General features: G+C 37.1%; 1 protein-coding gene across 1 annotated transcript; it reads right to left on the reverse strand.

Moving 5' to 3' along the window:
* Positions 1-1,179: 1,179 nt before the first annotated feature.
* GYG2 (glycogenin 2) lies at positions 1,180-16,162 on the reverse strand. The gene is made up of 9 exons (XM_062514944.1): positions 16,156-16,162; positions 12,169-12,310; positions 10,269-10,443; positions 8,842-9,004; positions 8,209-8,335; positions 7,083-7,305; positions 4,899-5,039; positions 3,046-3,156; positions 1,180-1,341 (listed from the first exon to the last, which is right to left on the reverse strand). The coding sequence occupies exons 1-9, from the start codon at positions 16,160-16,162 to the stop codon at positions 1,180-1,182; spliced, it is 1,251 nt and encodes a 416-aa protein (XP_062370928.1).

The following is a 16,162-nucleotide window of genomic DNA, read 5'->3' on the forward strand; positions in this document are numbered from 1 at the left end:
AACTGTCATGACTCTTTCTTTAAAAGGTTTTTGCTTTGAAAGAAAGTATTTTACTTGTTTGTTGAAACAAACTCACTGAGATGAGTCAAATCTAAGTACCCAAATACACAAAACATTCCCCTGTAAGTGTCCTTAATGTAATGTAATCTCATCAGTCAATTTTCTTTCTGGAATTATCCTCAGAGATTTATTGGTTCCCACACACAGCTATTGTTTAAAATATCTTCAAAGTGCCTTTTTGCTAAAACAAGTGCCAATTCTGTTTTCAGTTGCACTCAAATTGCCTGCAGGATGGGGTAACCACGCGAAGCCAAAGAAGGCCTTTATCAGCTGCAGCTTGAAGTACTGTAAACAAATTGATATAAAGCACCAGAAGGTTTACACCATGCTGCCAGCACTTCTTCTTCTGACCATACAGCTCAAAATATGCAACCAACACTATACAATATTTTAAAAAGCATCAGTATCCTATGGCAACAACATAAAAGGTTAACATACATTATCACTCTGTCCTAAAGAGTTTTAAGCCATGCTTTCTCACACTTGTTATGAAGCTGAGCAGCTTCCTATAAGTAGGTAGAGCATCCTAGTCATCTCAGATGAAGTCTGCAAATTCCTCTATCCTAAACATGTTTAAATTAAAAAGTTGTGTTGCAGAATCCTATGAGGTCAGGATTTAATCACTTTTCTCTTATTGAAGTCTACATCATGGTCATCCTTGAAGGTGTTAATTTGGTTTCAAGAAGAGGTTCTTTTTATTTAAATACTTTACAGCAACTTCTGAAAGTACTTTGAGAATAATCTCAGCTTGGGAAAAGTTCAAATTCCAAAAAAATTTCCATTTCCAACATGTTTCATACACATGACTGTTCCTGCAGAATGCAGATGGGGTGCAGCAGGTGATAAATACATGTGAGTTCATACTCAGGAAGGTACCATCCATTATGCTTTAGAAGGCACTGTGTGAGAACAGTGAAGATGAGACACATGTAACAATAAAGTTGAGGCACATTTATCAGTTAAAAACCAAGATTCTGTATCTGTTAAGGCCCCCCAAGAATGTATGAGGATCCATAATAACCTCTAACTGGTGTCAGCTAAACTGGTTAAAACAGCCAAGTATTCCAGAATTGCATTTATAAAGAAATTTATCATGATGGCATGACAATACAACCTGTCTTAGTGTAAAAATGCATCCAATTTCTTTTTGATATGTTCAAAAGCATCTTTCCCCATATAGTCCATGCGCCCTTCCTCCCATTTTCTCCGTTCATCTTCTGGAGTTGGTTTTGCTGGTATGCAGTGAATAGACAGCTCTGAAACAGAATGTGCAACCTCGTTCTGTGGGAAGAAGAGTGGGAAAACAGTCATTTGGTTGTTCTTATTTCAATATTGTGAAGTTAAACCTTAAATGACAAACTTCTGCACTGTACATTCCCAGTTGAAACAGTAAAATAAACAATATGCAAACATTCACTCCTGTTTTGATAATGTGACCTCATTTTCCCATGGTATCTTTGAACATACCAAATATTTATTTTGCTAATCTTAACTCAGATCTTAGCATACTCAGCAACAATACAATGAAAATATTACAAATACTGCCTGGTTAGAGTAGACTATCTGCTACAATGAAGAATTTATTATTTATCTGTTCAAATCTTGCAATTTCAAGGCTTTCATGTGAACACTTATTTCTAGAATTTTTAGTAATTTGTTTTATTTGAACTCCAGTGAGATAAGTATTATTTAGCAGATGTGAGACACATTGTTTAATAAATTAATTCAAAAGATGGACACTATTCATTATACCAGCAGCTAGTTCATTTTGAATGACACTCCAAAACTGGAAAATGCTGGTTCAAAGTCAAGTCATCATAGGTTCACAATTTGAAACACATTATTAGTAATAATTTCTACCACATAAAAGAAAAGCTGTGTCCACAATTGACCAATGCCAGCAAAAAAGGAATATCCCATCAATTACAACCTGTAATAAAGGTGAAATATAGCAAGGACTAATCAAGGCAGCCACTGAAAAGCTGCTTTCAGTACTACTCAAAGAGATCATAGGAAAACAGCTCATCTCATGTTGTAAACAAACTGAAATCAACTAGAAAGGCTTTGTAGTGAGGTCCTCACAAATTCAAGGTAAAAACATTTCCGAATAGAACTTAATGGGCAGGAATCAATGTCTTAAAATGCCTAAAAGGCCCTGGAATATCCATTACATCTGCCACTTTGGGGCAGATAAGGCATAGGACTTGTGCAAAACAAGGTAAGCTATTTCAAGCAGCCAGCATGCAGTAAGGTGTTGGCAAATTTTACCAACAGCTTTGGATTAAACAAGATTAACAAGATTACCATAATCATCATGTTTTTAGAAATTAAGAATTTTAGCTAGGGTCCAAACACCCTTGGCTGCACAGGAGCTACACTTTTGTTTCTCAGTGTTAAAGTATTTCACCACAGTGCCTCACAATCATACAAAACCCCTCACTGGGGAAATGGCTGTGTTGTGTACCTTACAAACCCTTGACGCCCTGTCAACCCTATCAGCAGCAAGTCTGCCCCTGTTTTCACACTGCCCACGTGTGCAAGTGCCCATAAATGCAGTGCAAGATCACAAAGGAAAGCCTAGTCACTCAGGCTCTTGCACATTCCCTTTCCATTTGCTTGGAAACATCACTTCAGCAGGTAAAAAAAAAAAAAAAAAAAAAAAGAAAAAGGACATAACAGAACTAACAAACACAAAATACCCAAACAGCTTTGCTTGCGTTAGTACTGGAGAATGAAAATTAACACCATGCATTGATTACTCAGGGGTTAGCACAGGAAAATATACATTTAAGAGTTCAAAATTTTGAAAACTAGAAAGGGATCACAATACAGTGTTGGAAATAGTTAAGGAATTACATAGCTAAAAGATTAAGGAATTTATTTGTACATTCCATTATAATTAGTTGAGCTTTCCCAAAATTATGTTGGCAGCAAAGACGCACATGCAGTCATCAGTAGGTGATCAGTGCACAAAGCTACATGTACCATTTCTGAGGTTTCCTGAAATGCAGGTGGAAACACAGGTTGTTCTGGAGGTCTGCTGGGCTCAGAGAGAGGGACGTTAGAATCTCTTGGTTCGACTTCATATACAGCATGCTAAAATACAGCCACTGAGGTTTTATTAGGAAAATATTTTCTCATAATTTCCTTTTCATGAGAATTCATACAATACAATACAATCACTTTCAGTCTTGGGGTAGGGTAAAGCAGTGGATGGGAGGAAAGCAAGGAAGTGCATTATCACCAAGGAAAAAATTCATGTCCCCCAGGTTTAGCTATCAAAAATAGAATTGAATCAAAACTCCTCCTATAATCAATCTATGATAAGTACCTCCAGAGGGCAGCTCATCTCATCCTAGAACAGATTCAAAATGGCTGTCATTTTTCAGTGACTACACATACAACCTGGGAAGAAAGCTTACAGTAGATTCCTACCATTCATGAGGCCAAACATCAACAAGAAAAATCTCATTTCAGGATAATATCTTGCTCTCACATAAGCTTTTCATACGCATGAAATAAAAATAGAACAAAGTATACCAAAACAGAGATAAAATATATTGCCCAAAAAATATTGTCCCAAATATTTGCTTTTGACAGATAGCAGAACAGAAATGAGTAGACAGACCCCATTCTAAAGTATTTTCCCCTAAAACAATCCCACAAGACTATTGAAGCTCAGCAGCAAAAAGTGGAATAACAGTATTCTTAAGTAAGAAGGGAACCAGGCTATTACTTCACAATTAATATGGTCTTCTGATAAGCCAATCCTAGTAATCAAAATACTAATAGGAATTTAAATTTTAATGAAATTACTTTAGGTGAACATTATGATTTTTGCCCAATATTATGATTTAAACCCAAACAAACACCTAGATAATGTGCCCCTATTTAGTTTGAGCCTTTCCAGTGAAGTCAGATGCATAAAGCAAACAAGAAAATACATCCTTTGAAAATAAATTATTCTTAAGTTGTGGAACTGGAAGGTTTGCCATTTTACTTCAGCCCCTTCACACTCAGAGAGGAAAGGGAAGAAAGGGGAGGAAGGGGGAGAACAGGAAAGGAAAACTGCAGTTTTATTTTACAGAGTAATGATAGTCTAAAGAAACGAAGGAAAGAACATCGTAAAAGCTGTCTTCATTGTTCTAGAGTGTAGTTCACAAATTACAATGCCATGACATTACAACATTAATTTTATTTTCTCCAAGTTGTATCCCACCATGGGGTGATATGGTTTATCATGTAATGACTTACACCTGCAGAGGCATTATGCTATTATATCCAACTTAATTTCTGCATAAAATAAGGAGATTCAGTGCAACAGAAACGCACAAATACAAGAAAAAGTGGCAAAAGAAGCAGAAAGACTGCAATGTTCTTTAGTGGATTTTCTCAAGACTCTCCTTGTTGTTCAAGTCAGAGAAATTTGAGGAACAAGTTTCTAGGTCAACATTTCTGGGAGAAAACTTTCTACACGGAATGATATAAAGGATTCTAGTTTTAAATATATTAATTCATGAAAGTATTAATACTCAAAATATTACTTTGGTAGCAGATTTTTTTATACTACATTTGGTTAAGTTTGAATAAATAACCTCTTCCTGAAATGCAAAGCAAACTCTTCCAACTTCCAGACACATCACGGACTACTAAAGACTAAAGAAAATAAATAAGCTTGAGATTATTTTTAATGCTAGTGAGAAATTTCAATAGCTATAGCTAAATTGAATTGAAATTATCTTCCAGATACTTATCTTCCAGATCAAAAGTATAATGAAAGCATCTCCTGTTAGTATATAATCTTTGTTCCTGCACATGATAATACCCAACACACTCACAGCTTTGAAAGCGAGTTCCTCAGGAGTGCATGCTGTGGGATTTACTTCATTTGTCTGCTCTGGGAGCTCAGGCTTTTGTAGCGAACTGGCCACGTAAGGACTGTCCTTCTTCAGGGTAACTTCAACTCCATTGAAAGCGTGCTAATGAAAGAAAGAACATCTCACCACTGAAATACCATTTTTCAGGACTGTAGTAACTTATTTCGAGCAGTTGCACTTCCTTAGAGGGTTTTCATTATTCAAGGAATAACTTCATAAATGCAAAAAAAGTATATTGTCCTAGATTCAGAGTATGCTGCAGTTCAGGTTTTTGCCTTTTTGCACTCATGAGTATATCAGCATCATGAGGTAAATCTAACAGGTATTTCCACCATGATCTACCGTAGTTGAAATATTTCATTAATATGCAATGACTTAAAGTATGTTAAAGTATAAGATCAAAACTACCCACTCCTTCCTCTGCTTTCCAATTTGTCATGAGGTTAACAAGCCAAATTATTCTATGAGGCTTTGATGGTTAATATTCAACTGATCTTATGGGACTATGCAATTAGTTCAATTATGTTAATAATTTAATATTACAAAACATTAAGAAATATTTACTTATGGGATCTAATTTGTTATGTCTGGATACAAAATTAAAAATTGTACTTTTATACATTTCTTTATGCTACTGGTCTCTAAGAAATCATTTATTTATAAACAGATTTTTTTATTCTTTTCATGAAAAGCACACATTGCTGCATTTCCTATTAAGAAAAAAAATGTATAAAAAGATCAGTAAATGTTTGATGACATAGGAGTACCACACATAATATCTTAAATGCAATTAACACTGCTTTTGCAGACCTGATTTATTTGTTATGACCTCATAAAACAAGTTACAATTTAGTCCTTGAAAGGCAAATTTTATTACAGTTCAAGAGCTAGTTTGATGGTCTTTATCAATTTAGTGCCAAGAAAAACGTAAGTCTGTTTCGTGGGTCAGATTATCCCTTCTCTGGCTAATAAGTAGCACGCTTTTTTATACACATACATTACCATAAAAACTTTATCAATTAAGAAGACAGCTGCAGGATACCTTTGTACAGCAAACAGTACTAGAAATCCTTCCTAAATGGCTACTCCAGACACTTCTATAAGCATTCAGTGCTATTACTGACCAAGAGATACTAAGTGTTCCCACACACGGTGGGATTCCATGGCAAGGTTTTAGTAGCAGGGTGATTCCAGGAGTAGCTTCTACGAGAAGCTTCTAGAAGCTTGCCCCAAGTTCAATGGAGCCAATGCCAGCTGGCTCCAAAATGGACTTGTCACTGGCCAAGACCAAGCCCATCAGTGATGGTGCTAGCGCCTTTGGGTAAGAGATTTGAAGAGGAGGAGGCGTTCCAGGTGCCAGAGCAGAGATATCCCTGTAGCCCATGATGCATCAGGATGTTGTAGACCATGGAGGTCCATGGTGGAGCATAGATCCACCTACATCCTGTGCTGGACCCCACACCACAGCAGGTTGATGTGTGAAGGAGGCTGTGAGCCCATGGGAAGCCCATGATGGAGCAGGCTCCTGGCAGGACCATTGGACCCATGAAGAAAGGAGCCTGAACTGGAGCAGTTCATGAAGAACTGCAGCTCATGGGAAAGACTCATACTGGAAAAGTCCATGAAGGACTGTCTCTCATGGGAGGGACTCTGCTCTGGAGCAGGGAAAGAATGTGAAGAGGAAACCCTGGGGAAGAAAGAGCAGCAGAGACAATAAGTGATAAACTGACCACAGTCCTCGTTCCCCATCCCCATGTACAATTGGGGGAGGAGTCAGAGGAAGCAGGAAGTTGAACTCAAGAAGAAGTGAGGAATGATGGTAGGTGTTCCAAACTTGGGTTTATTTCTTGTTACTCTACTCTGATTTTATTAGTAATAAATTTGATTAATTTCCTGAATTCAGCCTGTTTTGCCTGTGATGGTACCTGGTGAGAGATCTCTCCCTGTCCTTATCCAGACCCATAAGCCTTTCCTTACATTTTCTCTCCCCTGTCCAGCTTAGGAGGAGTGCAATAGAGTGACTTTGGTGGGCACTTGGAATCCAGCTAGAGTTAGCCCACCACATCATATAATTTCTTCCTCTAGCAATTTTCAGAATTTTTGGTTTTGATTCCAGCATATTCCCACTAACTCCTTATCAGTTACCTTGCATTCCTCAGATTCTGATTCTTCCATCTTTTGAAGTTTTTCCAACAAAGGCAGTATACTGGCACTGTATATATTCCACCAGAGGGCAAGAAATGACAGTTGATGAAAAGATCCAGAGGTGATGCCATCCTGAATAACTCTCTTTGTTTGAAGGTTGTATTTGTAGTTCCAGGGCTTTGTTGCTCCCAAAAAGTGAACAACTTTGGCATCTCTACCAAAACTGTGGAGATCAAACATACAGGTCTATACATAAAATATTGTTTTCACTTATATAAACTCCTAGAAGAAATATGTTTACTCACAGGTGATGTAATTTAAAATTTTGCAACAGCAGCACATTTGAGGTGATATATATTAGTATTTTGTTTCCATCTTCCTGGTTTAATTCACCTTATTTAACATACAGAAAACAAAAAGTTGCATTACCATTTGCTTCCAGCAGCTGATTCTAGTAGAAAAATTTGTGAAGGAAACTGACAGGCTTATGCTATTTCCAGTCCTCCTTCATCGGCTCTACTCCCAAACAAATACATATTACTTCAAGTATTTAATCACCAAAGTTGGGTATTACTGATCCCATGTTAAAAATTACTAACAAATACACTGGCCTAAATTCATCTCCCAGGAAGAGTGTACTGTGCAACTGGAACAGAAATTCATGACAACCTAAATCCAACTTGCTTTCTACCAGAGAAGTTTCTCAACTGCATTGTCTGGAATCATATAATTAGTAGCACAAATTTCATTTCATAGAATAACCTAAGGAATGGCTCAAAAAAAAAAATAAACAATGCCAACTGTTTCTCCAAGAAATTACTTCAGAACAAAGGAACAAGTTTAAAAGTAAACCTGTCAGAACCTAATGCCAAAGTAATTGCATTTCACCAAAAATTAAAGCAATTTCTTTGAAAGAATATGAAAGACAACATAGCCAGTTCTGGGACTCTCCCTGTGTCCAGACATTCACATTAAATTCGAGTTTTTATTGCACAGTTTCTACATAAGATCATTTGTGATACTGTAATTCATAATCAACAGAATATACCATTATTACAAAATAATGCCTCTTACAAAAGGATGTTCTTTAACAAACTACAGAGGTTTACACAAGTGTATTACTTACTGATTGAAAGCAGGAACATAGGTGTATACAGAGCTGCTGCTTAAGTTATAGATGAAAGGCAAGTGTTTGCCAATATCTGCTGTTGCCCAGTTGCTGAAGAAGCTGTTCAACAAGCCTTGATCACCTCCTAAAGAATACACAAAACAGTATTACCATAACATGTGTACACTTAAATTTGTATCAAAGTTTCACATCCAAGGATGGGAATGAGACTGGGGATTGGTGCGTTCGTGGGACTCCAACCTGGACTTGAAAATATGGCCATATGAGCATGTGCAAGTGAGTAATACCCGATTCACTCGGATCCAAGTTCAGTGTAAATGAAGTCCTGTTGTAATATAAGAAGAAAGGAGTAGTGTTTGGTCCCACTCAGAGCAGAAGACTGAAGATCAGCTGTATTTCTCTCTCCTAAGCCAGACAGCCGAGCAAGACTCAGACACACTGTCCCTTCACTGCCCTTTTCTGGGAAGCACAGTCCAGAGTAAGCCAGCGGGTCTTAATAAATGCAGTCTAAGAGGCAAAGTCCTGCACCTTGAATTCTTACATAAAGCCCAGAGAACTCCTGCCTCCCTCTATTCTGCCTGGTAGCATGGAAACTGCCTTGTACCGCATTCCTTGTGCCTCCTCCCTTACCGTCAAAGCTGCCATGTTCAGCAGCAAACTGGAGCAGCAGCCTGTAAGTCTTCAAGGAGGGCCGGAACACAAACACACCACTATTGAAGCAGTCAGGCCAGCCAGAATCAGGAGCTGCTGAAAACTCCTCTCGATCAAACAACTCATCAACATTGCAAAGTACCTTAGGGTGAGTAGGAAAAGAAAAGAAAAAAAAAAAAAACCCAAAAACTTAGAGTAAGTGTTCTAGAACGAGCATTGTCAAATTAGTGCCAATGGAGTAAATTGATATTTTGGCTTGGTATATGGCTTTCAGAGCATAAAAGCAATGCCATTGTAAAATATGCTAGTGGTCAGAACCTCTATCTTTAAAAAAATAAAGCAACATTAATTGTGATTCTCCATTATTTCTCTGATAAAATGCAAAGCCTGTGAAATTATTTCATGAACTATCCAAGGTCCCTTTAAATATTACACTGTGAAAACATACACAGAATTTCCTTCTTTCTTAACTCATCTTTCCATAGTCCATTATATTTGATAGGTACAACAGAACTGAATGAAAATTGGGAATCAAAATCATTTTTGTAAGCAACAGACTGACTAAAGGGTAGTAGAAAAACTCTTGCTGCCAGTTTGCTAATGCAACTTAAGTTCAGAGATTTGCTTTTCTGTTTTCATTTAAGCTTCATAAGGAAGTGGGAAAATCAATCAAGTTAAGGCACAGATAAAATTTGTGAAAGACAACTGTGCAGTCACTGAAAATCAGGACCCCACCTACAACTGAGCCACTGTGAAAACCAGAAGAAAAAATTTTTAGAAGTAAAATTACTTAATTGAATTTTTAAAAAAGACAGAAATTTGCCTTCCTTCTTTAACATTAATGTAAAGCAAGAGATCATAAGCCTTTCTTCTCAAGAAGAATAACTTAATTTGATTTCTAATTCAAATACAATCCTATTAAGGTAAAATGTAACCCATGTCTTTCAGAGTGTGCCATGAAAGCACAAGGGAAGGCTGACATGATTTTTCTTGCCAAAATTATGACAATTTTTATATCTATGTATCTAAAAACTTTTAAAAATAATAAACTAATGTCTGGGATTCTTTCCTTCTATTCTAAAACCATCCCGCCTTCCTGACCAGAATAATTCCAAACAAAAATATGTGAGAGAGATCTATTTTAAACTGCTGTCAGAAGACTCAATGCATAGAGTGAGTCTCTGATCTCTTTTGGGGACAGTCCTGAGGCTACTTTCCAAACTGAATTTATTTTTATGCAGCCAGCACAACTGTGAGAATTGCTCAAACATGCCAGGATGGAGCTCCAGCGACCTTGTGACTGCCAGCAAATCTGGGCACTTCACAGACCAGTAGGCTGCCTGACAAGGAGGCATCTCACAATCAGAGACAGACAGTAATGTTTCCATGGCTCCCACTCCACTCACCAAAGTGTCTGCATCCATGAAGACACATTTGCTGTAATGAGTAAGAGTCCAACAATGAAGCTTAGTGAAGGTTACACCCAGTTCTGGCCTCTGCATCAGAGCCAAATGCACTGAGTCAGCACTGTCAAGCACATCCACCTCGATCACTTCATCAAATACACTGCTGAGGACTGACCTACCAGAGTGAGCAGTGGAGACAAAGAAGGCAATTCAGACAAGGTTATCAGAGTTCACTTCAGCCTTGAAAACAGTGACACACAGCATGACATTAATTATGACAATAACCAAAGCTAGATTGATTGACTGCTTAGAGTAAGATGTCAGAAGCGAAAAGTCTTTGCAAACAGCTGGCTGAAGAGGCAGCTCTCAGTTAGCCATAAAACATTGTCCCTTCCACTATGGGACCAGCACATTTCAAAAGTGAGAGCTGCTGTTTGAAGGGGAAAACAATCCTTATTTTAGTCACTTCTCTCCTATAGAAACAGAAATTAAAGCACCTTTCACCCTGCACAAGTGATTTCAAAGAACAGCACCATACTGTGTTCCCTCTGCATTTTACAGGATGAGACAAGCACTGCCAGCACACTCATTTGTACCTGCTGTGCCCAAGTAAACACTGCTTCAAAACTGCACCTTTTATAAGGTGCATATATACCTGCTCATCATATATAGTTCCTCACTACTGTGTAGCATGTCAGATGAGACACTTAGCTAAACATTTTTTCTCTATGCATTTATTTTATGGGGATTCCATAGGTTACACCAAAGTAGGCAATTTTCTTTTAAGAGGCAAGGAAAAAGGTCTTTAAAACACAGTTCATTTACTTACACTACATTATTATAATCAAAGTCCTTGATGTCTCACAAACACAGAAACAAAACCTGTGTTGTTTGAAATCTAGATTTCAGGATCATTAGGTTTTGCCTGTTGACTTTCAAGGAACATGAATTATCTGGCAAATAATTAAGTGAAATACAGGTTATTATAAGTTTATTTCAGTGATCTACTTCCTATTTGTTTAATGTTATCCTTGATTTAAAATACATATTATAAATGCTTCTCTTCCCACTGAACAGGCATGAAAAGAATTATAGACTAAGTATCGACCCATGCATCAAATGGATACAATATTGTCTCTGGAAGGTTACAGTGTTCTGACAACGTCCCTACTTCGAAAGTCTGTAAAAACAGATTTTTGTCCATCCAGTCATCCAGCAAAAATTTGGAAATATATTTATTGAGTCAGATGCATTGCAAATACATTCACATAGTATACAAAAAACAGGAGCTTGCACACTTCCTAAGACATAGCAGAACTAAGAGTTTAAGTTGCTATGGCATGGCATGTGCCTTTTAACAAGTGTCACAGTCCTCCAAATAGCAGGGCTTGAGTTCAGACTTAGTAAAATTTCTGTAAATGCTGTTCTGCAGTGCTTGTAGAATCACAACACAAATTGCAAAGTGGTTTATACCAAAAAAGCAAAAAAACCCCCTAATTTCTTATCATGATAGCTGTGCACCAATATTTTAAGAACATTATTTATGTGAAACTGAGCCCTTAGGTTTATGGGGAGTTTTGACGTCACAGGTGGTTATGTATCTCACTCTAAGAGAAAAAATTGGGAGAAAAGCAACAGTGGTGCAAGACAGTCCAAAATTTTCAGCTTAAGTTCTCAATTATAAGACAAATTGCAGCCACATGCTCTGCTTCTGCAAGTGAATTCTTAGTAGGCTTAAGAGCTTATAATGGATGTTATTTGAGACTCCTCTTCGAAATCACTAGCCAGGAGGGAAGTTCTAGGCATAATGCTGTGAAATACACAGCAAACCTATTAAAATCTATCATGCTCTTTCTTATTCTTCCACCAGTTAAGTCTCCAAACAGACATTAATACTTACCTCATCCCACTGGAAACCTCTGGAGTGATTAGAACTGCCAATTTTCTGGATGTCTTATGATTCCTCAATGACTGTCCAAGAACAAGAGAGCCTTGACAATACACATCATCAGTAGCAAGGGTCACAAAGGCTTGATCTGTTACTGCAAAAAAATATTCAGAAGAGTCACTTCACATCTTTAACATAAGCTCTTTTAGTAAGCTCCCTCCTCTTCCAGATAAATAACAATCTGTGGCTTGTAATAACCTGCAGTTCCTCTGATGAGTTTTTTTTCCTCCCACAGACTCCTCCCGAGTCACAATTGAATAGAAGATCCAGTGAATGTGAGTGCAGAATGTATGTTTCTGATTTTTTATTATTTTTGTTTGCATGATTTACACAATAGGAGGTATAAAGTTTTTGCACTAGCCTTAAACAGATAATTCCTTAGGTCTTATGGCCTAAACAAAATGTCAATCAAAAAAGTTGATCTGTATGCAGATAGATTTTATATTTAATGAACATACAATGGATAAGGAAAATGCTCTTGTTTATACAGTGCCAAAAGCTAAGGAAAATAACAGGATGTTGAGTATTAGCCAAAAATGTTCTTTCCATAATGCCATTAAATCAACCCAACATTATTTTTGCTCTGCTCTCTTTGTACTGGGAAACCTGGTGCTGGCTGAACAGGTGCAGAGAAATTCCTACCAAGATCAGTACAGCTCCCAGAAGCTGAGAATCCCTATCCCAAGTAACTCCAGGGAATTTAGGAATGTTCCTTATTGCCAGGAAACACATGAGAAAACAAGTTACAATAAAAAAAGGAAGCAACCTACACTCCTGCACAACAGGAGAAAATGTATTTTGTAGAGACATGAGGCCAGTGGCATGATCACAAGGGGCTGCTTCTTTAGCTCTGCCCTTTGACACCACTATCAGAGCTCTCCTGGGGAGAACCTGTAACTCAGCAAGGTGATAATCCTCCTTGGAACAGAAGGATGATACCCTCTAGGCTGCAATATCAACCAGAACAAGATGAGCAGGTCAAATAGGTGAAGGGAATTCCACTGAGCTCTACAGAACTTCATTAAACACTTGCGTTGAAATACTTGTTTAGAACCTCCATCATCTTAAAGGACAGGCAGTTGATTCAAATAAATGAAAACAACCAAACAATACCAACATAAACAACCTGTCATACAGTTTCCAGGGTCTGTGAGAAACACTAGGAAAGAATCTCACAGAACTAGTTGCAAAGAACTCAACAAATGACCTCATGGCTGCTTCAGCCAGAGGCTGCCAAAATTAATGAGTTCTAACCCCTGTCATCAAGGTATGCAGTAAAGTATGGCTGATGCCCATGATAAGCTAACAGATGCTAAGTATTTTTATTTTTCACATTCTCCAAATCCAGAGCAAAACAAAGGCCCACTGGTGTGCTGCCTTTTCCCCCCACTTTTTGCCTTCTTTCACTCACCTCCAGCCAGCCAAGCTTCATCTCAAGCACACATACCTTACATTTGCTGACATTGCCACACATCCCTGCACCTCAGGAGAATCCCAGTAAGTGTCAAACTTGGCCAAAAGAACCTGAATCATCCATTCAAACTTAAAATCGTTTGCATAGCCCACAGCTGAACAAACTCCAGTAACATTTCTAATCACATTCTAGACAAAGAAAATGAAGAACTGAACTTTCAAATTTCCCATTATAATAACAGTTCAAAAAAGTTGTGGGTGTTCCAAAAATCAATGAATAAAGAGTTGCATTAAAACAACAGATGTGAAGTAAATTGCTCCAACTGCAGTTTTCCTGACGGTTAGAGGAATAAATATAAGCATCCCTAAAAATCAATGTAAACCAGAAAGCCACTGAAGGCTATTTTAGCAATAAATTACTCTGAAAAGATGTAAAAAAATCAGGAAAGAAAAGTATATTTGTGTTAGCCAATAAGCAACTTCAGCCAAAGAAACGTAATAACACAACTACTGAGAGGAATGTGGGATTTAGGTTAATATAAAGGAAAATTGTGAAATTAGTGGGAGTTCCAAATACAAAATACTGTTTTAAATAACAACCACAAAACTGAACACAATCTTCACATGGCTTTTGCAAATTCTCTTGGCTACAGAAGCTGAATCTTTACTTAAGTAATAAATAGAATACATGGACTATTCATTAAATAGTTCAGCAAGCTGGTATGGAAAATTACCACATCTTCCAAATGTTTTTGTGCCCTGTACTCCTGTGGTCATAACCACAAGGAAGCAAACTGCCAAACAACTGCTGCTTCTAAAAAACTTTTGCTGACACCTCACAGAGAACAGAAACTAAGTGTCTGTTTTGAGAATCGCTTGTGGGATACATGTTATGGCCTTCTTAATACAGTGGATCATCATAGAGATAATCACATATATAATCAAACTACTGCCTGAAAATATTGAAAATATTTCTGGTGCAAAGAGAGAAGCAAATCCTAGTGATTTTAAAATCATACAGGGCCATCACCAATTTATTGAGGATGCATAGGGGGTTTAAAATAAAAATATTTTATAATAACTTTTTCTTTCATCTAATCCTTACTTTCAGGAAAGAAGTGTTATTTGACTTGCCTTGTTTATAAAATTCTTTGGAATACAGCCTATAAGTAAACATTTTATTTTTATAACCAAAAGTAAGGATCAGGTTTTCATATATATTTTTGGAAGTAAATTGTTTACCTGAAAGTTTGTATTTAGCTGAAATTAAGGACAATATATTATATCTACTGTACACAGGGTTTCACTCACTGACTTTAAAAGAGTGAATCTTCTTTGAGTTTGAAAGCCAGAGGTGTAGATATTTAAATTCATTGCAACTGCTTTTTGGGGTTTTGTTTGTTTGTTTGTTTGTTTGTTTTGTGTGTGTGTGTGTGTGTGTCAAGGAGACCATGAAGCATAACTTTAATTTTTTGTGCTGATTGACAATAAGATTTTTTATGGACAACACCTACTCTAAGGGCATTAAGTTTTCAAGCAAATTGTTTTCACGTTGTGGATCCTTATGGCTAACACAATACCACTGGCCCTCAGTGAACTATGAGAAAAGAAAGTGTGTGATTAGAATCACATTAAAACCCTGCCAAATGAATTTATAAATCTGCTCATTTCTCTCATCTGGATTACCACAAAGCACATTATGATGCAAATTAAGAAATCATTATCATCAGTAGTGCCTCCTCAGATTTATTACCTAACAATGTTTTCTTAGAACGAAACAAGGATCTTCAAGGAATTAACTTGTTGAGTTATTCTAGAACCTGTTCTGCAGCTACACAGCAAAGACAGCAAAAATAATGTGAACCACTACAGTCAGGGTGATCTTATGTGGCACTTGTTACAGCTTTTTTAGCCAAGATCACAAACTTTTTATGCTACTTACTCATAGAAGTAAGTACTTACTCTGACACTGCCAGAGGCAAAATTCTTTGATGGGCATGAAAACTAATTCTAGGGCACCTAAAAGCTTTATTTAGAATACAAAGAGAGCAAACAGACAGGGTGGTGCTCACTTTCATGTTCAAAGAGAAAAAGAGAATTAAAAAACACCAGGTACCGGAGTGACTGATATTAAGAAGCCGAGTGACCCAAGTGCACCTTCCAACTTCAAAACAAGTTTAAGTAGGGTAGGGAGGTTTTTTTCATAACCCATCAGACATAGCTTTTAAATAATATTTTCATATTTCTTCTGATAGAAAGAGGAAGGATAAATGTAGTCCAGCTGTAGCTCCTAAAGAATGATTCAAATTTGCCCACTGCAAAATGGCAACAGGAGAACAGACACTGCTATATTATGAATTTTCTGTAAGAATATTTTAAGTGACATATTGTCATCTTATGCATAAAAATAAGAACAGATAAATCAATAGCTAAAAACCTCCAACAGGCTGGTTAGGTCCCCAGTGCCTACTGCCATTCATACTAACCAATAGTTTAAAACTGCTTTCTTAAATTCCTCCCTGATACCATCCAT

The sequence above is a fragment of the Cinclus cinclus genome, chromosome 2 (genome assembly GCF_963662255.1).
Source record: "Cinclus cinclus chromosome 2, bCinCin1.1, whole genome shotgun sequence".
In the NCBI taxonomy this organism is placed as follows: Eukaryota; Metazoa; Chordata; class Aves; order Passeriformes; family Cinclidae; genus Cinclus; species Cinclus cinclus.